The 24,254-nt window shown below is 34.8% G+C and overlaps 1 protein-coding gene across 4 annotated transcripts in view; it reads right to left on the minus strand.

Moving 5' to 3' along the window:
- Nucleotides 1-796: 796 nt before the first annotated feature.
- The window catches only part of RNPC3 (RNA binding region (RNP1, RRM) containing 3), a 35,914-nt gene continuing 12,456 nt past the window's right edge, over nt 797-24,254 (minus strand). Inside the window, exons 7-16 of one of the 4 annotated variants that reach the window (XR_013486885.1) lie at nt 22,293-22,435; nt 17,313-17,438; nt 16,358-16,494; nt 14,988-15,146; nt 14,151-14,245; nt 14,005-14,063; nt 12,279-12,411; nt 10,525-10,597; nt 8,105-9,559; nt 797-7,432 (exon numbers count right to left, since the gene is read on the minus strand). Coding sequence is in view for 2 of the 4 variants with exons in the window: in XM_021000169.2 (XP_020855828.1) it covers nt 10,538-10,597; nt 12,279-12,411; nt 14,005-14,063; nt 14,151-14,245; nt 14,988-15,146; nt 16,358-16,494; nt 17,313-17,438; nt 22,293-22,435 (912 nt within the window). In the remaining 2 variants the exon portion in view is untranslated. Of the gene's footprint in view, nt 7,433-7,975; nt 9,560-10,524; nt 10,598-12,278; nt 12,412-14,004; nt 14,064-14,150; nt 14,246-14,987; nt 15,147-16,357; nt 16,495-17,312; nt 17,439-22,292; nt 22,436-24,254 lie in introns of those variants that run through there. The other 3 variants (XR_002327116.2, XM_021000169.2, XM_021000180.2) reach the window with 3 other exon arrangements.

Here is a 24,254-nt window from a genome sequence, read left to right on the forward strand (position 1 = left end):
AAATCTATGAAATGAAGAGAAATGGCAAACGTCTTCAGTGTCTTTGCCAGGAAACCTCCAAACAGGAGAGTTGGATATGACTGGAAACGACTGAACAAAAATTTATATTCTAATGTGTGGAGATGATACATGTATCCCCTCTGAACTCAATCATCATCTAGGGTCATAGAATCTAATTAGACAGAGGGCCTGGGAATGGTTCTATTATATTTTGATGATCTTGAAGGAAAAAGGAATATACTTGGAAGGGGGAGGAAATGAGAGGAAGGGTAGGGAAAATTTTCTCACTTAATTTGGTGCATAAATATAGGTCTATATAAACAAGGAGGAATGGATAGGAGTGGTGACGCCTACCTGAACCCCACTTTTAAATCTGAACTAGAGGGAAAAATACACACACATAGGATTTCCAAATTATATACATATCTATATCTATATATCTATATATATATCTATAGATATAATCTATATCTATAGATATATATGTTAATCTTAAGAAACAAGGAAACAGAATTCCCAGGAATTCTCAGAACCATTTTTTCCCCTGTATTATTGATAACATTTTATTTATGTTTCAAAATAAAAATGAGTAGCTGTAATAATCAAGTGAATCATATTTCTGTGATAAGCTTATAGTAAAAGTTTCTGAGATTTTCTTAAAAAAGACATAATAAATGCCTGGTTCATTATAATTATTATATAGATGTTGACAATATTATATGTATTTCAATAACATAAGATGGTCTTTGCTTGACGGACATTTGATAAGGGAAAATATTAAAAGGGAACATCAACGTAACATCTAAAATTTTTATTCTTTTAATCATTTAAAAATTAAATGATGCCACCAATATGTAAGATTTTAAAGTTATCGTTCTTAAAATGAAATATTAAGCCTAGCAATATTTACAAAGAACCGTTGCCTAAAGTGAATATTCAAACACGGGAAAACACCAGCAAATGTTATTGGGAAGTATTCAAATACAGTAACATTTAGATCTGCTAGCAAAGTTAACAGCATCACACAAAATCACACCAAAATTGTCCATTTAAGGATTTACTTTGTCTCTATAATTTGGAATACCACTCATAGAATTTGTAAAAAAAAAAATAATATATAATTAGTATTATTTATGTGTAAGAATAACTCATTTTTACCAGTAGATGAGATCATAAATACATACTTATAACATGGCAACAAACATATCAAGGATGACTAATTAAAGACTGTGACCACCTCTTTCCTATATGCTCCTTTTTTGGATCCTGGAAATCTTGACCTTAACCTTTGATTCTATGTGTGTTTTCTGCTCGTTTTCAACTCGATGTCAGTGGATTTCCCTCAAACAGTAATGTGTCTATGTTGATTGCTATAAGCTTTAATTCTCACAGGAGAACTACCATACTTTTTCCTGATTTCTTAACTGATTTTTCTTGAGATTTGGTACTTTGAAAAAAAAAAACACACAACCTACTTTTCTTGTAAAATAGTGGGAAGAATTCCCACAAAGAACACTCACAGTGGAGGAGAGAAACACATTTCACACAATAGGGAAACAATAAGAAAATGGAGGGGAGAGGAAGAGCAAGTTAACCAAAGGATTTAGTCTTAAGCAAAATGAACTCAGAAAGGGGGTTGGAAAACAAAAGAAAAGTATGAGAATAGAAAGGAGGAAAGCACATACTTAATTTTATCATCTATGAATGTGAATGGGATGAACTCACTCATAAAATGGAACACAGATGAACAAATTAAAAAGCAGAATCCAACAATACGTTGCTTATATGAAATACACTTGAAAGAGACATATACATACAGAATTAAAATAACACAGTGGAGCAAAATCTTTTATGCTTCCAGTGAAGTAAAAAAATTAAAAATAAAAAGGCAGGTGGAGTTGTGTTCATGATCTTAGTCCAAAGCAAAACAAAAAAGACTAAAAGACATAAACATGAAACCACATTTTGCTGAAAATTATCATAGACAATGAAATAATATCAAATAGAACCTGCTAAAAGTTATTTGTAGTAACAGAAGCTTCCTCACATTGTTACATGCTTGAAATTCCATTAATTGCAAATACATATGTACTAACATGAGTCTTTTCAACAATCCAAAAGATTTTGGAAGGCTTAAGGGGTTATCACTCATTAATACATTTAGTGTGAATGGGTCCAATTTGGTTGCCTTTTTCTCCTAAAGCCCAATTTTTTTTAGGGAAGGTTTTTATTTTTTAAATTTGTCTGCTTTAGGTGAGATAGGATTTGTGGCACATTGGGAGTTAGGACAGGCCTGTGTGGGGTATAAAATTTGGAACCTTGAAGTTGGCACGAGGGCAATGTCAACCTGGGAAGAACAGAACTAGATATTGAGAGAGGTATGGAAAGGGAGATTGGAAGATGTCAAAGAGATGGCTATTTCATATTTTGCTGAGAGACTGAATACTAATTCTCTTGGTTCTTAAGATTTTTCTTTAAATAGGATGAACAAATTCTACTTTTATTTCCTACATCTGGCAACAAAAGATTTTCCAAATCAATGATATTGTGGTACATAAGTGCCCATAACAAGAAAAGGAAAAAAGACAGCTTACATACAACCAATAGGATTTATTGAAAGATATTCTTTATAGTTGACAGGAGTCTCATGAGAGCTAGGTTGTTTGTGGTAAACCTACCTTAGCTGTCTAGGTGACCTAGATATCAGATCAACTCATGGGTGTGGGGCAGCAAGAGATAAAACATATCCTTCCAGCTTTCCTTTTTTTTTTTTTAAATTATTAGAAAGGTCCCACCCTTTTTCTTACTTCCAAGAGTTTCAGGGGAGTGACTGGTGGAGTAGCAAGGTGTTAACTCTGCTCACAGATCTCTGCTTCTGATCTCTGGGCACTGTAATTAGTTAAGGGGGTAAGGGAGAAAAAGATGGGTGATGGAAAGAAGGGAGAGAGTCTGATTTACATGACCAACTCTGGCCTTGTTCATGGAGCAGCTTACACTTACGGTCTTGGCTATTTTCCAAACAACTTTCCCCAAACCAAGTTGCTCATCCCCCAAACATCTGGCCATGAGTTCATGAAGGGGGAATAAATGAAGAACAAAGTTACCAGTTTGTTCACCTGAAATTATGACTTACCTTAACTTTCCTGAGTCAGCCTCCAAATTCTACAACATGCTATATGAGCAATAAACAAGTTAACATTCACTCAAGGAAATTTGCTTAGTACTTCATATACTGGGATATTCTGAATCTGTGCAATGGGCCAGTAGTTAATTGCTAATATGTATATAAGTCGTGGTTAAGACTAATTGGGCAAATGTCAAGTGACTCCTTTCTCAGACCCTGATGGAAACAGCTCAAATCCCTGAAGCCAAAAGCCTTTGTGATAGCAGTGCTTCTAGCCCAGTGTCTGCAGTCATCATAGTAGAAATTAACTCCTGTGGAGATGCAGTCTGGCAACTGTTTCTGTAGGTGCTGTCACCACATCTTCTCAGAATCAATAAAAGAAAGTTCTTATCACCAATGTCACTGTCAAATGGTTAAACATCAAAAACTGATATGATTTTATCAGTGGTAATACATTAAGAAAGGATATCACCATCTATTTTGCTACTGCATTCTAAGAACCACGAGACTTTTACATTTGAAACTGAAGTCTTCCATGTTATCTGCCTAATTAGAATGTGAGCTCCTTAACAGTAGGGACTTCTCATTTTTCTATTTGTAAACTCAGTGCTTTGCACATAGCTAATAGCTTAATAAATGCTTCATTCAATCATTCATTCATTCATTCACTATTGTAACTAGACATTCCAGTGGACCTCCATTCCCAAGACACATATACACATTTTCTAATAAGCAATGTCAATTCATTACATTCATAAAGGATGGCAGTTCCAAAACTCCTAAAGAACAAACACATCCTTATAAACATTTTGTGAAAGGTGATAACCACAAATTAGATTTTATGAAATGAACTGTAGTACGCATAAGTTTACCCAGCTCTTTCTAACAGATTATGGCAAGAAAAGGACACATTTTTCTACCTTATACACTTCATAACATTCTGTTACTAGGACCAAGAACTCTAGTTCTCTCATTACATATAGGACAGTAGGTGTTTTAATTTTATTTATATTAATTTTCAATTAATAATTATTAATGATAATAAATTAATATTGATTAATATTAAATTTGTTTAATTCTATACACCAGGTGTTTTAATATTTGTTGAACAGTTCCATGCAACAAACTTTTTTTAATGTTTTATTTGTACCTTTTTTTTTATGAGTCATTTCTGGTTATGTCCCTATTTCACCCCTGCTCTCCAAAACTGAACCTACTTTTGTAATGAATGAAAACTGCTAGTATAAATTAAAGGAAAAACAACTACTAGCATAAAATCAGATGACAAAGTACGCAAATCCTGAAGTCTCCTCTCATAAAAATCCTGCTTCCCCCATAAAAATTTCAAGGCAGGTTTCATTATCTGTTCTATGGGAATCAAGTTTGGTCCCACTTTGGCTACCTTTTAGCATTATTGTAATTCTTGTGTTTACTCTTCTTAATTCTATTTCACTCCACATCAGTTCCTACAAGATTTCTCATGCTTCTCTGAAAATCCTTATATTCATCATTTTTTACAATAGAATGATTCCATTACATTCATATATCACAAGATGTTCAGTCTTCTCTATCTGACGACCATCCACTTTTTGTAGTCCTGCTTTCTACAAATATTTTGGTATATGTGGAACTTTTTTTTTTTACCTCCTTTTGGTCTTTGTCAAGTTAAGATTGCTAGGTCAAAGGGGTAAACTGATTTTTTTCCCTGTAGTAGTCCAAATTGTTATACAACAAAATGGGTGAATGAGTTTATAGATCCACCAACAGTCAAAAACTGTGACATTTTCCCAGTGTCTCCCCCCATCTCTATTTTTTTCAAATGGCTGTGATAGCTTTGGGCTCCTTTGAAAATCTTATTCATATCCTTTGATGGGTTCTCTATTAGGGAATGCCTTTTCGTCATATACAGGAATAGGGACTGGTCTTGTAATTTCACTGGTATAGGGAACTGCTTGGTGAAGCAAATTTCTAATGCAAGTCAGCACCTTCTACTCTTAAAAAAATTGCCTATGATCCTAAGATGTTAAGTGATTTGCCCAAACTTTACTGGTTATATTCAATGCAAAATTTTTCACATTTAAAAGTTTCCCTTATTATTCAATATGCATTGGTTTTATTCCTATGAAACTTTGTTGTAATCAAAATTGTCTTTCATCTTTTACAAAAACTTCTATCCTGTTTACTTTTGACCAATTAAAGGAGATTTTAATCAGAAAAAGGATTTTCAAAATTTCACAAAGGACCATGGAGGAACAGTTATGGGTGATAATGAAATCTAAGGGTATATATGATCATCCATCCCTAAGGGTACCTAAGGGAAGAGATAAGTTGCAGTTTAGAAGGTAAGGGGTAGAGAGAAGCTGTAGGAGTTCAGGAAATAGATGATCTCAAATGCCAATGTACTTCAAAAGGCATAAATATATTATACATTCATCTCCCAGTGCAGGGATTGGGTTGGAGAAAAAGAATGACTTAGGTACCATACTTATATTTAAAGGAAAGAAACTGGTAGCAGCAAAGATATGGAGTGGATGATATGGACAGCTAGAGTGATCCCCAGGGGAGTTTGCTGAGCAATGGTAGCAGGTGGAGGGTCTGGAAGTAGCAGAGAGAAGAAAGGAGTACACCAATTATTTCTCTTAGCCTAGAGTAGCAGGGGATGAGTGAATTGGCAATTAGCACTGGAGATGGTATGATTTCTCAGGAGATGGCAATTTCCTTTTAGCAATAAGAAAATGAGGAATTATAAGAACTCCAACTTTGAAGGGGAGTTAGGTAACAATAGAGTAAGGGTTCCATAAGCCACAATGGAAAAGGAGGGCAGCAGATGAGGGACTGAGCAGTAGAATAGAGGTGAATAATTAAAATGAAGTACAAGAGAAACAGGATAGGAAAAGGGGCTTCTGCCTATCCTTTTAGTTCCAGGCCTGGTATTTCAGGTCCAAACTCAGGAGGAATTAAGCCTTTGCCTGTGGTCCCTGTCTTTTTGATTCTAGATATACCCCCAAAAAAGGGGGCAAGGAGGGATGAACTAGAAAACAAATTCCCAGAGGAGACCGAATATGGAATCAAGAACAAAAGTGGAGAAAAGTACTCCAGAAATGATGTGTTTTGAGGTAGGAAGGAGGGAAGAAGAGGCACTCGTGAATATCCTTTATTTTCTCAACAGTAGGCAAGGTACTCTGAGAAAAAGGAGACAGAGGACTTGGAATGGAAGGATTAAGAAGATGAATCAAACAGACACTGTAGGGAATAAATATTTTGCTACTGAACAGTGAAGACCTAGTTGAAATACAAAAATAAAAATTTTCTCTCTTGTACTACAAAATCAGGAAGATCGAAGTTCAAACTCTGCTTTAGACATTAGCTCAGTGCCTCTGGGCAAATCAACTAATTTGCCTGTGCCTCAGTTTCCTTATTGGCAAAAATTCTGAGGTCATTACAACTTGAAATCTATGCTCTTTATTTACTTCTGGCCACTGAATTTTTCTGACATGATTTCAAATAATTAATTTTGATAAAACTTAAGAGAGGTAACTTCACTATTATCCTCTCTTAAATCCTCCAATCTACTGTCTCTTACGTATGTAATGCACATTCCAGATTTATATCTGCACTCACTCACTGGCCCAAACTTTTTGCCTACCTAGTCAAAGGATTTTCTATAGCTTATCACTGTTACCATAATATTTCACCATCCTGAACAGCCTGTTATCTGCAAACAAGGGAATTTTCTAACAGTTGAAAATATAACTTGTTCTGACAGACTCTCATTTCTCTTAGAAAAAGCACTTATAAAAAGGGTCTTTGCATTCGTTTCTATATAATCTAGTTTCCCAACATTCCACTGAGAATCTTAACTAACACTTTTCCAAAAAAAATTTGTTGGTGTGGGACATTACAGGATATTCCCTACTACACTTGTTCACAAAGGACATGCCATTACTCCTGCATTCCAGTTCCAGAGAATTAAAGGCTATTACAAGACATCTTTACCTGGATGTCAAACTGGGACCTCAGCCTCAACACATCCAATAGCAAACTCATTGTTATCCCCAACCTGCTACTCCTTATTTCTCTAATGGGACATCAAATAGTAGCCCCAAGGATCTCAATATCTTTTGTGTCTTCTCCCTCACAGCCTTTCCTATCCTCATGTCTATTTTGGGGCTCTATTTACCACTATTCCTTTTTTACTACTATTCACTCTTATGTACTTACACATAAATTTGTTTATCATCATTCCCGTAGTAGTACCATTCTTAGACCTTTTGTTCATACAACTTCCTTTAACTTTTCAAAAGATAACTGGAAAAACAGTGAGTGAAAATTTTACACGGCAGTGAAATTTGGTTGAAATTAAGCAGTACAGGAAGGAAACTCAACATACCATTCAGGTAAGTGTTCAAATTCCCAACCCGAAATAAGAGTTTGTGAAAAAGCTCTAATAGGTTATTTTTTTTCTTTAAATATGTAACTAAGTTTTTTACCAACCATGTAAAAATGACAAATGGGAAAATATAGAATAAAAGAGATCTGACTTTAGAGTCAGAAGATCTGGGTTCAAGTCTTGATTCTGACACAAAATGGCTATGTGATTCTGAGCAAACCATTTACAATTTAGCTTCTCCCAGGAAACTCTCTAAGGCTACAAGTTGTAGAGCTGGTGCTAATCTGCATTGGTAGAAGGAATTTCTATAATGTGATTTCCCTATAATAATAAATGTTGACAATTCAGTTTAAAAAAAAACCTTACATTTGGAATTTCAAAACAATTCTAACCGTACACCACTTATGATTAAGTTAGGACTATACATGAGTAGCTCTTTCCAATGATTACAATACACTTAATTACTTGGAAAGAAAATAATTTATTGGAGGAATAGAAAGCTGACTAAAACAAATCTGCTGCATATCTTCCAATAAGACTTAAATGCATTTCATTTAGTTTTTAAATATATTCTTAAAGCTATTACGCACAATTCAAGAGTCCAGGTGTTCAAGTTTCTTCTTCTCAAAGCTGGAGAATGCTTGAAAGATATGGAATTCAAAAGGAACCTAAAACACCATAAAAGCCCATCAAAAATGAAAATTATTTTAGTAGAAATATATTTTTATATATTATAAATGTATTAGAAAGCTAAAATTTCAGTATTTAGAAAATTAGTGAATCATGTCAATTTGACTGTATAATTTGATTTTTATAGGTAATCATAGTTTATGTGAACCAAAATTGAATCAAAGAAACACAATTAAATATTTTAAGGTTTCCATAAAGCAATGTAAACAAATATCATGAATTCAATTTACTCTATTGGTCTTGTTTCACTACATATACAAGTGTCAATGACAACTAATTAACTACAATCTAGACTTTCTGGAAGTTATGAAGTTATCAGATGAAAAAGTTTGGTTTGATATGAGCATTAATGATGTTTTCAAGAGGTTGATGATGGAAAAAAGTGGGTCTTTACTCAATAAACATTTATTAAGCACTGTGTACAATAATACACTTTGCCATTCAAATCAACGTGCATTTTATTAAAGCATACTTTGTGCCAGACTCTGGGTACAAGGAAGGATCACACACCTTCTATCTGACCAATTTTTAAGAGGTTGAAGTGGTGAGATGAAGTGTCTTGGAAACCGTTAAGTTGTTATACACTTTGCTTTGGCAGTCACACAGTGGTTGCCACCATTAATCGACATAAGCAGACTAACTATGTTATTTCTTTCAACTATGTATCCACTATGGAAGACTTTGGTGTTTCCAATTGTCTCTTGCCCTAATAATGGGTGATTCTACTTGCTGCCTACTTCAGTAGGGCTTTAAAAAAATTTAATACCCTGGATTTGAGGTGCTGAACAGCAAGACTGTCATCTGGTACTTATGTCACTTGGAAAGCCAATAAAAAGACAATCTTTAGAAATCAACTTCTGTTTAGATTTTCTATAGTATCTTTTAAAGACTATTCCCATCCAAGCAGTACTGATATATTTCCTATACAACACTGCACAAAAATATAAAAAGACCCAAAGCAGGTATTTTAAAACCACCAACTCCATAAATTACAAAAATTATATTTCAGGACAAAGATAAATGTAAAGAGCTAAGATCAAATTCTGAGTTAAAGCAACTGTCAGCATCTCTTTAGTAAATTTAATGACCTGATTCACTAACTTTCCTTGGAATGAATTTTCTTAAAATAAAGCACATTATAGACAAATTTAAACAAATATAGAAGGCACATCAAATTTTCTTCAACCTAACATCAAACAATTTTGAAAATGTTATTTCTAGAATGAAAAGTTAATCTCCAATCTACATTAGGGAAAAAAAAATTTCTACAGAAAAGCACTGCCCCAAAAAGGATACAACAAGAAAGGATACACTTTGCATGACAGTATTACTGCAGTATTTACGCAGGAATGCTTCTAAAGAAGAACAGCAGAATGTAATTTAATTTTCCTTATTTTTCAGCAGATTTACAAAGATTTGATATTCTATCATAAATGAATATGTTTTGACTGATAAAAGCTTAATCCCTTCACTCTAGGGTATTCGAAAATCTTCAGATTACAACAAAATTGGGATAGTAATGAAATACAAATGTTCAAGGCATTTTACTGAGTGACTATTAGGCAATGTTACAATTTTTCATTTTTTTCAGTTGAAAGCTTGGGACATTTTGGCCCATCATTTAGTCTCCTCTTCAATCCACAAAGGCAGAGTTGGTGCTTTGCTTTGTTTTTAAAAACAAACAAAAGGACTATATTTCAATTCAGTGTTAATACTTCTAATATTATTCTTTCCCACAGAAAGCTCAAGGAGACCACTGAAACAAATTTTCTAACTAAAAATGCTTAATGCAGGTAATTTTATTAAGCACGTAATTTTTCTAAGTCTTTAATAAACCATTTTTGTTCTTATTTTACTAAACACAGACAAAAGTACCATGAAGTATAAGCTTGACATATGCAAAATATTTTATCAATCCCTAAATTATGCCTTTCATTTTGTGAAATGTTGAAAATTATTTTCCATACATGACTTATGCAACTGTATTTTTCATGATGTCTTAACTACTAGACTCAGTGAATTTTAGCTTTCTATTGGGCTACCACATGAGATCTTAACTTGTCACTATGTAGACAAACAATTTGCAAGAGCTCTTCATTCTAAAATTTGTTTTTGAATCTTTTCCCATGAAAACATGTTTTCATATGTGATTCTATAATTATTTCAAAACCAATAGCAACAGTTCTCCTTTTTCCCATTCCCCACAAAAAAGGTCTTTAAACACTCGAGATATTTTAATTACTACTCTAACATGAATATTCTCTTCATTTTCCCTTAAAGAATGATGATTTACCTTTGTTACATAAAAGTACACACTTACCTTAACCATTTATCTATCTTTTCCTTTTTCCATCTTTAGCATCTTGTTTTGGTCTAGCAGATCGAGCAAATTGCTAATAATATATTAAGGATTTCTTGGGGGAAAAAACGAAAGTTACATTTGCAAATGACATAAGTTCTAAGTTCTTTGGACTATCCATTCACCCAGTTCTTGTAAAATCCTAGCAACAACAACCCTGTATTAGAGTAAGGTTGTTTCTTCCTACTACCCTTTACAAATTTTATTTATTCCCTGCTCTCTCATGCCAACTTTTTTTTTTTTTGCAAATCAAATTATACCATATACCATAGGAGGATCAATTGAAGGGACTGGGGACATTTAGCTTGGAGAAAAGTAGGATGTAGGATGGCCTGGGTTCAAATCTTGATTGTCACTTAGCAACTGTGGCGACCTTAGACAAGTTATTTGACCTCCTCTGGCCTGTTTTGTCACATAAAAAATATAAGGGATAGACTAGATTAGTTGTTTTTAACCTGAGGTCCATCAAGCTGATTTACTATCTTGATAATTTTACTTTAATGTATATTTAAAAACACTATTCTGAGAAGAGGTCCATGATATACAACATCCTTGGATTAGTATCATTAGTATTAGTCCAAGGCCTGGACTTAATGACAGACACCTAAAGTCCCTTCAAGCTCTAAATCCCACAATCTTAGGAAGTGTTGACTTAAGAAGCAGTAGTTTGTAGAATTATGATAGTTCCTCATTTTCTGTTTATGACTTTTCCAACTCTAACACATACACATTTTAACAGCTGAATTAGCTGCTGAAAGATAATGCTACACATAATACTTTCTGCGAAATTACCCTGTCAGTTTTAAGGAATATTTATTTCACTTCTACATCAATTCTCCTTTTGCCAAAGATGTAAGGACTAAGGAAGGGAAGGAAAATGCAAGCTTTATGCACAGTATTTCAATGGCTGTTGCCAGCATTTAGGCATGCTCCAAGACAGAACTACACTAATTCAATAAAATAAGGCCTAAAATTCTTCCAGTTTATCCTGTCATCAGGAACAAATGTAACGGAAAGCATTTTGAAGCTGTTACTGACATACTGTGTCTCCAGTTATCATGTGAACCAGGGCAGGGACTGCTTTACCTTTCTTTGTATCCTCAGCACTTAGCACAATGCCTGGCACATACTGAGAATTTAATATAGTTTTGACTGAGTGATCCTAGTGGTTCCTACTGTATTGTAGAAGACAATATTAGTTCTATAACCTAGCACAGGGGTGGCAAATTCCATACTTCACAGATTTGTTAAAATGTTAAAAGGATTTGATTTGTTAAACTGTTAAAAAGGATATGTTCTATGAAGTTTGGATTCAGTCAAAGGGCTACGCTTGAGGCCCTAGTGGGTCAAACGTGGCCTTGAGGCTACAGATTCCCCACCCCTGACCTAGCATATCCAGGGAATAAATGATACTTATTGGTTATATTTACCACACAAATGACACCTAGATTAAGAGTCTGGTCACCCATAAAACTAATCTCTCTCTTTTAAATGACTGGTCTGACATTATCCTTACTATACACACCAGATGTCACTTTTCTTAAAAAATAAATCTTAAACAGCAATATTACTTTTTTCCCCACTTTTATCCTATAAAAGGGTACCACAAATATAACTACACAGTGTCTTCTGACCATGCATTTTGGACTATATTAGATTTAACTACACAAATTGGTGCCTAAACAACAAAACATATACAACTTTAAAAAGGATACCACCACCATGGGTTTTCCAAAAAGTACATATCCATTAGCTTCTTTTAAAGCTTTAGCTGCAGCCTTTTCATCAGGAAATCCAATAAAAGCTTGGCCTTTCATGCGACCTTCTTTCATCAAGCGTATGTCAAACCTAGAAAAATTTATGAAGAAAGAAGTTTTGTTTCTAATTAATATTAACTAAATTGTTCCACTAACAAATACATGGGAAAGATTCTGTTATCACCCAGCCACCCCATTAGTTCACTATCTAAAACCATGTATTTACATTCTGTTCCAAAAAAAGGTCTTTAAAGATAACTAATCTAAATTTATTAGATTTTTTTTAAAAATTAGGAATACATTTGAAACTTTGGTAGCTATAAAAGAAATAGTAACTAAAATGGAATGCACATGTTGCAAATGCTTTGTTCCATTTTCGCAGTTTCCCATTATTGAAGTAAATGGGCTTAGTTCACTCTGATCAAGATAGGAAACAACCCAACACCCAAGGCAAGAAGGGATACTGAATTTCTTAAAAGAAGATAAAAGCCATAAAACTACTGTATGAGATCTTACAGACTTAGTCTTCTTATTAAACAACTGAAGAAACAGGTTCACTAATTAGGCAATCAATATTCCTTTCCCAATATCATAAGCTGGTTCCCTTGCAGAACCAATGTCTTATTTTCAAAATGATAATGTTAAATTCACTGAGAAGTATAGGATACTGGAAAATAGTAAAAAACTGAACCGTAATAACTTGGTATACAGACGCAAAAACTTAGCACTGCAGGTGCCTTACAGATAGCACTGTGCATTCAGAATCTCTTATTCTTCCTGAAAAGTTAAGCTCATGGGAACTGGAAGTAATACACGTTTATATTACTGTTAAGAAAGCTGGCCTTCAATACTGTTTCAAGGACAGTAATGAAGTAAAGAGGTTGGCACCATGTACTTTGATAGCAAAGGAGCATTTAAAACTACCTATATTGGCACGAAACCACTTCTGAAACTAATGAGCAGTATAAAAATCAAATTTTAATAATAAGTTAGCTGAGTACATAACATCTGCTTGTAGATTCTTCTCCCTTATTTCCTCTTTTCAGTATTACAAAGGATTATGCTTTTTCTTAAGTAATATAATCTTTTTTCCCCTTCTTTGAAAAGAAATTGTTGGTGTTAGAATAGATTTCTCAAAGCAGGATATACTTTGTGTTCTCCAGTGCAGATGAAATAAAAAGGTCAAGTTGGAAGAATAGAGCAAATACTCCCTGATCTCAACAATTTCTCCTTAAGTGTGTTTTATTACTTCCTATTCCTTACTTCTGCCTTCCTAATACTCCAAAAGTTAGAATGTGGGGCTACTGTCCACTTGAACGCTTCTTTCATTGAACTAATTTTATACTTCAAAGGAAATCTTCCATATACCATGTTTCAAAAATTTACAAATCATTTTTCTTAACAAAGACATTGTGCTTAAAAACAATCTTCTGCTAAGCCAAAAGGGACTGCTAAAGAAATAAGAGAATGCTAAATCTAGATTGCAATTAACTACGGCACTAATTCTGAAAGTTGTTGGGGGTATAATTCTAAGCTGAAAGAAAGTTGCTTTTGGTAGTAAGAGATCATGTTCTCCATGGCTTATTGTTTGTTATGCAATCCTTACTCACTTTGTTTTAGAGGGAAAATATTAGGGAAGAAATGAGGATAAAGGAGATGCAAAACTTTGCTTGAGATGACTTACATGATTCGTTCTGTTTGTGATGAAAAGTCAACATATCTTCCAAAAATAAACTTAAGATCCTAGAATTTCATCAAAAAGGAAAAAAAAAATCATAAGGAGGCCAAAAAATAATTTTTTTAAAGATCAATTTAGGGAATTATACTTACATTTTCTTCAACTTGCTTTGCTAAGTTCTTTACATAAATCCTACAGTTTGGATCTCCTGGTTCATAACTTTTGAAAACTGAAAGTGTTTCCATTTCTTACAGCAATGAATAAAAAAGAAAAGGGGAAATTACAATGTTTTAACCAATTTCAAAAAATGAACGTAACAAGTAATAAAGAGAACCAATTCCAAATAACCTAAAGCATCCAATATTCAGTTGGAAAACATATACTGGATAGAAACTAGGTGTATATGGATAGAGTGCTAGGCCTGGAGTCAGGAAAACCTGAGTTCAAATCTAACCTCAGAGCTGTGTGACCCTCAGCAAGTCATTTAAACTGTTTGCCTCAGTTTCCTCATATGTACAATGCAGATAATAACAGCACCTACTTTCCAGGGTTATGGTGAGAATAAAATGAGATAATAACTGTAAAAGCACAGTGTCTGGCACCTAGTAATTGCTGTGTAAACGTTAACTGTTATTAAATAAACTGCAGAAAATACTATGAAGTTTAATTACTGTTTGTTTGTTGCTGATTCTTCTAGAACTAACTCAAATTGAGCCAATAGTGATTAAAAGATGCTGTTAAATGAAATGCTTTATGAAAGAAGGTTAAGATAATTAGCAAGTCAACTGTTTTTGTAAAAAATTCCCAGTATAATTATGTATATAACGTATTAAAATTTAAGAACATCACTACTCCCTAAAATGAGGGATTTGGTGATTACTGATTTGCACCAATGAGTTCAACTGTTCACTTTTAACAATGTAAAGAGCTTTATCACCATCAAAATAAAAAAACAGGCAATAATATTTTATGGTAGACCAAATAATTACCCTCTTTAGAAATTCTGCCTTTTTCCAACTCTTTTCTGGAGACAAATTCTGCTGGTATGTCATCTGAGTCTTCTTGAATCTCCTCTTTGTCATTCAGAATGGGAGTTGGAAAGATTTTTCCAAATCCTTCATTGGCTGTATCTCCAGGAGCAGACAAATCTAAAGTAGTTTAATATTAACATTATTCATATAAATGCCTAATTTAGAAAAATTTCAAGTTTTAAGAGGAAAAGTATATGGTACCATTATCAACCTAAATTCTAGTTCTAGATTTATCACTGATAAAAGTTATATAAATCTGGTAAATCATTTAATATTTCTAGACCTCCACCCTTTCTATAAAATGAATGAGTTAGAATACATCTAATGTTCTTCAGGGGGAAAAATGGACATTCAAAGAGACAGAGGACTTTCAAGCATTCTTCATGAAAAGACGAGAGCTGAATAGAAAATCTGACTTTCAAATACAAGATTCAAGAGAATCCTAAAAAGGTGAACAAGAAAGGTAAATCATAAGGGACTTAATAAGATTAAACTGTTTATATTCCTACATGAAAAGATGATATTTGTAACTCATAAGACCCTTTCTCATTATTAGGGTAGTTAAAGGAGCATATACAGACAGAGGGCATAGATGCGAGTTGAAACAGAAGGGATGATATTTAAAAAATAAAATTAAAGGGTAAGAGAGGACGTACTGGGAGAAGGAGAAAGGGAGAGGTAGAACGGTGTAAAGTATCTCACAAAAAAGGGGCAAGAAACAGCTTTTAAAATGGAGGGGAAGAGGAGTGAGTGAACCTCACTCTCATCAGAATTAGCTCAAAGAGGGAATACAATACACAGGCTATGGTGTACAGAAATCTTTCTTACCCTACAGGAAGATAGAAGGGGAAAGGGATAAGAAAAGGGGGTGAAGTGATAGAAGGCAGGGCAGATTAGGGGAAGGGGTAGTCAGAAGCAAAAAACTTTTGAGGACAGACAGGGTGAAAGAAGAGAGAGAGAAAAGAATAAATTGGGGCAGGGGGAATAGGATGGAGGGAAACAGAGCAACAGTAACTGTGAAAAAAAAATTCTTACAGGTTTACAATATTTTGAGTCTGTGACCTAGATATCTAAGACTAAATGTTAGCTTTAGGTGGCTTGAGAATATTAGCATTCAAATAAATCTCTAGGTCTGATATAAAGTTATATTATATAGTTTAATGAAAAATACCAAATTAGGCATATAAAATACATCTTAAGTATCATAAAACATTAAGATAGAGATGTATGTATACACACATTTTATTTTTACTAAATAAAACATGGTAAAAAGAAACGTGTCTTGATTTTGCAAGGTATTATATAAAAGAACTGTAAAATCTCCTTACCACTATTTTGTTCTCCCTCTAAATCTTTTACAAATGCAGCAGGTATCCCAGAAGATATGTTGAATTCTATTTTTTTATGCTCTACAGGTTGTGGCTGCTCAAATACATCCGAAGGCAATAGCGCAGGGTGTAAATTACTGTTTAAAAATAACACCAAGTTAGTCTTACCGAAGTGGAGAAAAGCAACTCTTCCAATTAGTGATATAGGATCACGCCATCCAAAAAGTCTCCGCATTGATTTCTGCTATTATTTTAATTAAGATCAGAATGTACTTATTTTGGGTATTTTAAAATGAGCACTATGAAGGTGAAATAAGTTCTCATATTATTTATACTTAAGGGGAATGAAAAATTGTGGCAGAATTTCAAAGACAGCAATATAAAACATGACAACAGAATAACTTTAATCAAGCAAAATAAAGTTATATTCTTGAAAACAGGATTATCAAGACTTTTCTTGACCAGTAAGTATTTCTCAAACCTTCTGGTTACTTAATCCTTCAGGGGGAAATCTGACTAAAGGAAAATCAAAACATTTAAATATAACTTTTGGATGAATTAACCTAACAAAATAAGAAGTCTTAGATGATAATGATATATGAAATAATAGGACAATGAAGGTGTGGAAAAAAAAAGAACAACTTTTCAAATGTCTTCACTTTAAAAAAAAAAGCCTCAAGAATTGAAAAAAAAATTACTTTGAAACCTAAAGATTTCTAAATCAAATTCTATTATCAACACAATGAAAAATCTAAAGTGCGATATCACAGTTTATTTTAACCAATTTTAATGAAATTTCTCTACAAAACAAGGCCATAGCTATTTCTTTCAAGTTCAGAAGACACAACTCATATTTCATTATGCTACTTTGTAATCTATAAAGACATCAAATCACAAGTCTGAATTGGAAACAAAAAAAAAACCCAATAAAAAAATTAGAAACCCTTGAAATTACCCATGTGAAGCAGATGCAGGCATATTCAACATGTCCTTTATCTTTTGCCTTTTTCTTACACGGCGTTGCTTTGCAGTTGCTGGTCTTTTGGGTTGAAAATTAGCTAATTCCATCAGTTTTGTCATCCTAAATTAGAAAATAATATATCTTCCTTATCTAGGACTTATCTACATGTTGTCATTTATAAAATGCTTTAAACTGTTCTTTCAAGATAAAGTTTTTAAGAAAATCCCAACTAAAAACTATGCATACTATAAAAAAAGCATAATTAATTTTCCTACAACTTCAAAAGAAATTCTAATCATTTTTTTTCCAATGGCTTCAATCAAATACTTCTATCAATCAGTCTACTACATGCCAAGAACAGTATTAAGTGCACAAAGAAAGGCAGTCCCTGCTCTCCAGCTTTCAGTCTAAACTGGGAGACGACATGAAAACAACAAGATACAAACACACTCATTCTCTCTCTAACTTTCTATACACACACACACACACACACACACACACACACAAACATATACACATAAATACGATAAGACTGGAGATAATCAGCTGAGGGAAAGCAAGCATAAATAGAGATTAGGAAAAGCTCTTTGCAGAGGGGGGGTTTTTAACTAGGTCTTGAAGGAAGCCAGCGAAGCTATAAGAGATAGAGATGAAGAAGGAAAGCATAGGGGACTAAACAGTGAAAATGCCTAAAGTCAGAAGACAACAAATAGCAAGAAGGTCATTATCCCTGGATTGCAGAGTATGTGTGGGTGAGTAAGACATAAGACTGGAGAGGTAAGAAGGGACCAGATTATAAAGGGTTCTACACACCAAACATAGGCTTTTATATTTGATCCTGGAGGTGATAGGGAGGTACTGAGATTTTTTGATTGGGGTAGTGACGACACGCTCAAATCTGTACTTTAGAAAGAACAATTTGACAAATGGGTGGAAGATGGACTGCAGTAGGGAGACCAACCAGTAGATTATTGCAATAATCCAGGAATAAGGTGATGAAGACCCACATCAGGATGTTGACAATGTCAGAGAAGGAGACATATATGAGAAATCTAAAGTAGTTAAAATCTAAAAGATTTGGCAACAGATTGAATACGATGGATGACAGTGAAGAGGCAAGGATAACACCTAGGTTATAAGCTCAGGTGACTGGAAAGATAGTGCACTCTCCACAGCAACAAGACAGCTTGGAAGGGGAGAGTTTTGTAGGGAAAGATGAATTCATTTTTGAACATTTTGCGTATGGAACATCCAGTTTGAGATGTGGAATAGATGCCTAGAGATACAAATCTAGACGTTTGATGAAAGATTAGGGCAGGATAAGTAGATCTAAGTACGATCAGCAAAAAAATGATAATGAAATCCATGGGAGCTAATGAATGAAAAATACAATGAACTAAGTGAAACAGTACAGACAGAGAAGAGAATAGGACACATGATAAGAGTCCTGGCTAACTATCACTCTAGACAGGTATGACCTGGACAAAGATTCAATAAAAGAGACTGAGGGGGCTAGCTCAGACAAAAAGGAAAATCAGGATATAGTCACAGAAAGAGAGAAAAGAATATCAAGAAGAGGGTGACTGCCAGTGTCAAAGGTAGCAGACAGATCAAGAATGAAGACTGAGAAAAGGTCATGTGATTTGGGAATTAGTTTATCAATGATAACTTTGGAAAAGGCAATTTAGGGTTAAGCAAAACTGAAAGCCAGACTGTAGAAGGTTAAGAATGAGAAGAAAGCAAGTGGACATTGATTACAGATGGCCTTCTCAAATTTGGTCACAAAATGGAGAAATTTGGAATAACAAATGACATGACAGCTAGCAGGAATGGACTGATCAAGCAAGGGTTTTTTGAGGATGGGGTAGAGATGGGTATCAATACAAGCGGAGAGATTGAAGATAAGTGAGGCAGTGGGGGAATGACAAGAGGGAATAATTTGCTAGATAAAATAGAATGGAGTGGGATTATGTGCATGCAGAGGAGTTTGCTTTGGTAAGAAAGGCTGCCTCATTATGTGAGATAGGGTTGTGAAGGAGCTGACAGTGGAAGAAAGCATCTGAGTGATATGAAATAAGGAAAAAGGGAGAAGAGGGAGCTTTAAGGGAATGCCCTCAATTTTTCCAGTGAAATATAGGCAAAGTTCTCAGCTAAGTAAGTGGGATGGGGAAAGTCTGAGGGATGAAAAGGTTTGGAAAAGCCTCTGTGGAGAGCAGGACAGTGAATCAATTAGGGAGATATAAAAGAACAGCTTTGCTGTTAAGATTATGTAATATATTCATACTGGATCCAGCCAATATAGTTTTATGATTTTCTTTTTTTTGGGGGGTTGAGGCAATTGAGGTTAAGTGACCTGCCCAGAGTCACACAGCTACTAAGTGTCGAGTGTCCGGTCTCAGACCACACTTGAACTCAGGTCCTCCTGACTCCAGGGCCGGTGCTCTATACACTGCACAACCCACCTGTTCCAAGGAAAAGAGACCTAAGATCTTCTTTAGCTTCATTCAGTGGCACTTGAATAGGAACAAAGGCAAAGGATGGGTAAGAGTAATCAATCCAAGGCTGGGGGCTTGACAAGTCATTTGATAAGAGGGCAAGGTACTAGAGTGAAGAGTATAGAGTTGGAATAATTCATTAAAAGGTCAAAATGAGGAAAAGAAATCAGTGGAGCCAGTATTTAGTGGCCCAGGGAAAAAACAAACAAACAAAACTGAGGGATTAATGGTTATGGTGAAGACAAAGAATGTGGTTTGGGGAAATGACCACAGATTATGAACAGATAAGGGAATTTTAGACTTCAAGATGGAAGTGGTGCATACATGGGTAATGGCAATACCAAGGACATGACTATCTGTGTGTAACTGGGGTGGGGTAGAGGACTAGGTCACAGGAAATGAGTAAGCCGAAAAAACTAGGAGGTTAGGCTGTTTCAGGGGGTTCAATACTTATGTTGAAATTTCCTTGTATGAGGTCAGAAGGTGGGGAGAAAAGAAAGACCATAAGCCAGACACTGAACTCACTGAGGAAAGAAGAGTAGTATACCGGAAGTCAGTAAACAATTTCCATACTACAGTCATTTTTGCTGTTGGTTCCTAATAACTAATGTCTAAAGCTCTCCTAATTATTAGTCTCTCCACAAAACTGTGTTTTAATTCTTTCTATTCAGTCACTCCAGACCTAGATCCCAGACTCTCACTACTCTAGCGACCTGATCCCTTTCTGTTCTGACCCTATTTCAAGTCTGTCTAATTATAGTCCATGGGAGCCATCTGCTTAAGCAGATACTACTCTTATGCTACTCTCTAACCCAAATTCATTTCCTTTCCTGGAATCTAAGTACTCACCTATCTTTCCCTACTTTAAATGACCTTCTATGCTTTGACTGACCCCACTATCCATACCTTGGATCATAACTGGTATAACAACATTCCTTGCTGCTTTTATCAGTTTGCCCCATTTGTTCCCATTCAACTGTTAATTTTGATACTTTTAAATATCAAAATCTAAAATACTAAGATTTAAGTGTGTTTTAGTTAAAACTAGCTGAACCTTAGGGTCTATTTATCCTTGAATCCCTTGTCCTATCCTTTTGTAAACTCCAACCTTAGATTATTCCCACATATGCTTTCTCTAGTCCTACTTACAAACTGCCAAAAACAATGGAGGAAAGTTAAATAACTTGATGTGTCATGACTTTATCTGCTAGAAAACGTTTGCTAATCACAACTGGAACCTTACTACATTAAATTCCTTTTACTTTTCCTATATTGGTTCCAAATTGTGCTCCCCAGCGTCAGTTCCAAACTTCCTGTTCTTAAGCCACCTACACAACCACTCCTTCTTAACAGAGAACTTAGACATTTATTTTAACAGGAAAACTGAGGCTTTGCCAGAAGCTTCTGCTTACCAATTTTTTTTGCAGACTGGGTCTCCATATCTCACTGAGGTTACAAGTGCAGTGGACACTCAAAGGCCCACCCCAAATGATGGGCACAGGAGTTTTGGCTTGCTCTGTTCCTAATCTAAACCAATTTGTCCCTCCTCAGGCAGCCTAAAAGGCTCTCCATTCCCAGAGGATCACCATATTGGTAAAAGACTTAGTATGGCCACTCCACTGGCTTTAGTCCCACTGCAGCTTAGAATTCCTTAACTCAAGCAATATACCAGCCTTAGCTGCTCCTGGTAGCACTGAATCTCTAATGCTCATCTTTCTCTATTCACTCTGCATTTGTGCTAATCTCAGAGAAAGAATGGGTCCTTCTCCCTAACAAGACCAACTACTCTTTTTGTACCCTACATCTCATTCCCTATCATCTCCATAAATTTTGCGCTTCCACCACACTCTTTCTTGACTTTCAAATCTATAGTCAAGATTTAATATACTTAATTTTAATTGGTCCTTTGCAACACAATACCTTCCTAACTTTCTAGTCCTCTTATACTTTTCTCCCCTCCAGATACCTCATGTTCCAACTACTCTGGATTACTTTTAGTTATTCACACATGGTACTCCACCTCCAATCTCCATATACACGCACTGGTTATATTCCCCACTGGGAATGTTCTATCTCTACTTCATGATTTCCACTGCTTCTTTTAAGACTCAGCTCAAATCCTATATTCTGCAGGCCTTTCACTTTCACTGAGCCCCCTCAGCTTCTGGTGCCTTCATTTTGGATAGCACCTTTTTTTTTCCCCACTATGTATATTTTTTGTATGTACTTAACTATTTTTATGTTGTTTCTTCATTAGAATATAAGTCCCTTGAGGGCAGGTACTGCTTTTGTCTTTCTCTGTATTGTCAGCACTTAGCACAGTGCCTGGCACTGAGTAAGAGCTTAATAAAAACTTACTGACTGAATGATCCCACCATTCCCAATTAACGACATGTTCTTATAAACCAAGTAAAAATCTGAAAGGAAAAACAATCACCTATTTCACATTTCTCATAACTAAAACTTATTTATTACAAACCTCTCACGGGCTTCATCATCACCACTTTCATATTCTGATTCTTCTCCACTAGATCCTTCACCTTCTTCTGGCACAGGAGGCTCTTCAGGTGGCAAAGGAGGTACAGGGGGAAGAGGCGCATGCACTGGCATATACTCTTCATACTAACCAAAAGAACCAGTAAGTACTGTATGTAATAACATGCAAATTATAAATTCAACTAGAAAAGACATGGATTTCTTTATGAACTATGTCTAACAATTTCCTGCAAAAGTCCTATACTAATGGCTCATCTTGATGTGGAAATGGCCCTATGTTCTCACAGACCATACTAGCATGATGTAAGCTCTGGAAGATTCTATCAAGATGGAAAGACTTTGAGTACATTCCTGCTGTCCAAGGATCAACCTAGATAAGTACAAAGACACTAATCACCAATAGACTGTCAACTAGTTCATACTCTTTCTGACCAGAGTAACCCAAAAAACAACGAAAAACAGAAAACAGTCTTCAGTATTAAGGAAGTCAATCCTCAAATTATTTCTTTAATACAGTGGCAAAGTAGTGGAAAAGAGAGTAAAATGTCCAAAGAAGTGTTTTTAGGTGATATATAAAGATCAATTAATTGCTGGAATGCTCAATGTGAAAACTCTGTTCAGTAATCAAGTAGCTGATATGTCACTAGAGGAAGAGCAACTAGGTCCTGGATTAGTTTGAATATTCGAATCCCCTGAAGTGGTCCTATTATTTGAATTCATATTGCATATTTCCACTACACTGGAAACAATTACCACAGTTTGCATAATTACAACATCAAAGAGTATGAATTCAAATACATGGGACTACTTTAGGGGATTCATTATTCACACTAATCAAGATACGCAACAATACTGACATTCTGACTATAAATGAAACCAAAAGATACAGATAATTTGCAAGCTCAAGAAAAGTATATTTGAAAAGTTCTACTTGTAGAAGCAAACAGACTAGGTGAAGTTAGGTTTCATCATGTGCCAAAAGATAATAAGAAATATCAATTACTGACACAGTCATCTTGTCTCTAGCGCTCATGATAAATGTTGACAAGGGAATCATCACACACATATAGCTGCAAGGGATGAAAAAGTAGAAAAATGATAACTGTTAACTTTAATAGGCAAATGGGTTCAGATGATGGGGAAAATACAGCTTGAGATTAAAATGAAAGAGATCAAAGGTTTGTAGATTACTCAGCAATGATGTGGAAAGAATGCTGGATTTAGAATAAGGGGACCCGGGTTCCTATTCTGGATTACTACTTTTACAGTCTTGGGCAAATAACCTTTCTTGATCTTAGTGTCCTGTCTGTAACATGACAGAGTTGTACTAAAGAACTAGAGGCTGGACCTCTAAGGTTTTTTTCCAGCTCTAAATATATGATCCTATAATCATTACTATTTCCATCAAAAATAGTCTGAAAGTCCTGGAGATGGATGCAAAAAAGTCAAAGTGTTTATATTATGACAGAAAATAAATTGGTACTGACTTAAGAGTCATTTCTAAATCAACAGTGTTCAGTAATCAAACAAAAAGAGCAAAAGTAAAATCAATAACAAATTAGAAGGATAAAGATGAGAAGATATTACTGCACACAACTATAAAAGGTTGATTATAATCAAACTAGTTAAACTCTGCAAAACGGGAAATGAATAAATATAAAGATACTGACTAATCATTACTACTTCTTAGAGAAGTAAATTGTTCCACAACAGTCATCACAACTATAAGGGTAAAAGAGGAGACAAAAGACTCAGTCAGTAAACCCTTAATCTCCATTCTCAACAGATATATAGTAGCCAAGAGTCTTACCAAGTTAGACTAATTTGCAAAACACTACAGGAGACAGAATCTTTGAATCTGTTGTGTGACTGAAAATATAGTCTGTAAAACTGACTGCAAAAGCTTATTCTTTTCCCATAGTTTCACTAAGTACTCATACAGATC

Source organism: Phascolarctos cinereus, unplaced genomic scaffold (assembly GCF_003287225.1).
Source record: "Phascolarctos cinereus isolate Bilbo 61053 unplaced genomic scaffold, phaCin_HiC Scaffold_5;HRSCAF=322, whole genome shotgun sequence".
NCBI lineage: Eukaryota > Metazoa > Chordata > Mammalia > Diprotodontia > Phascolarctidae > Phascolarctos > Phascolarctos cinereus.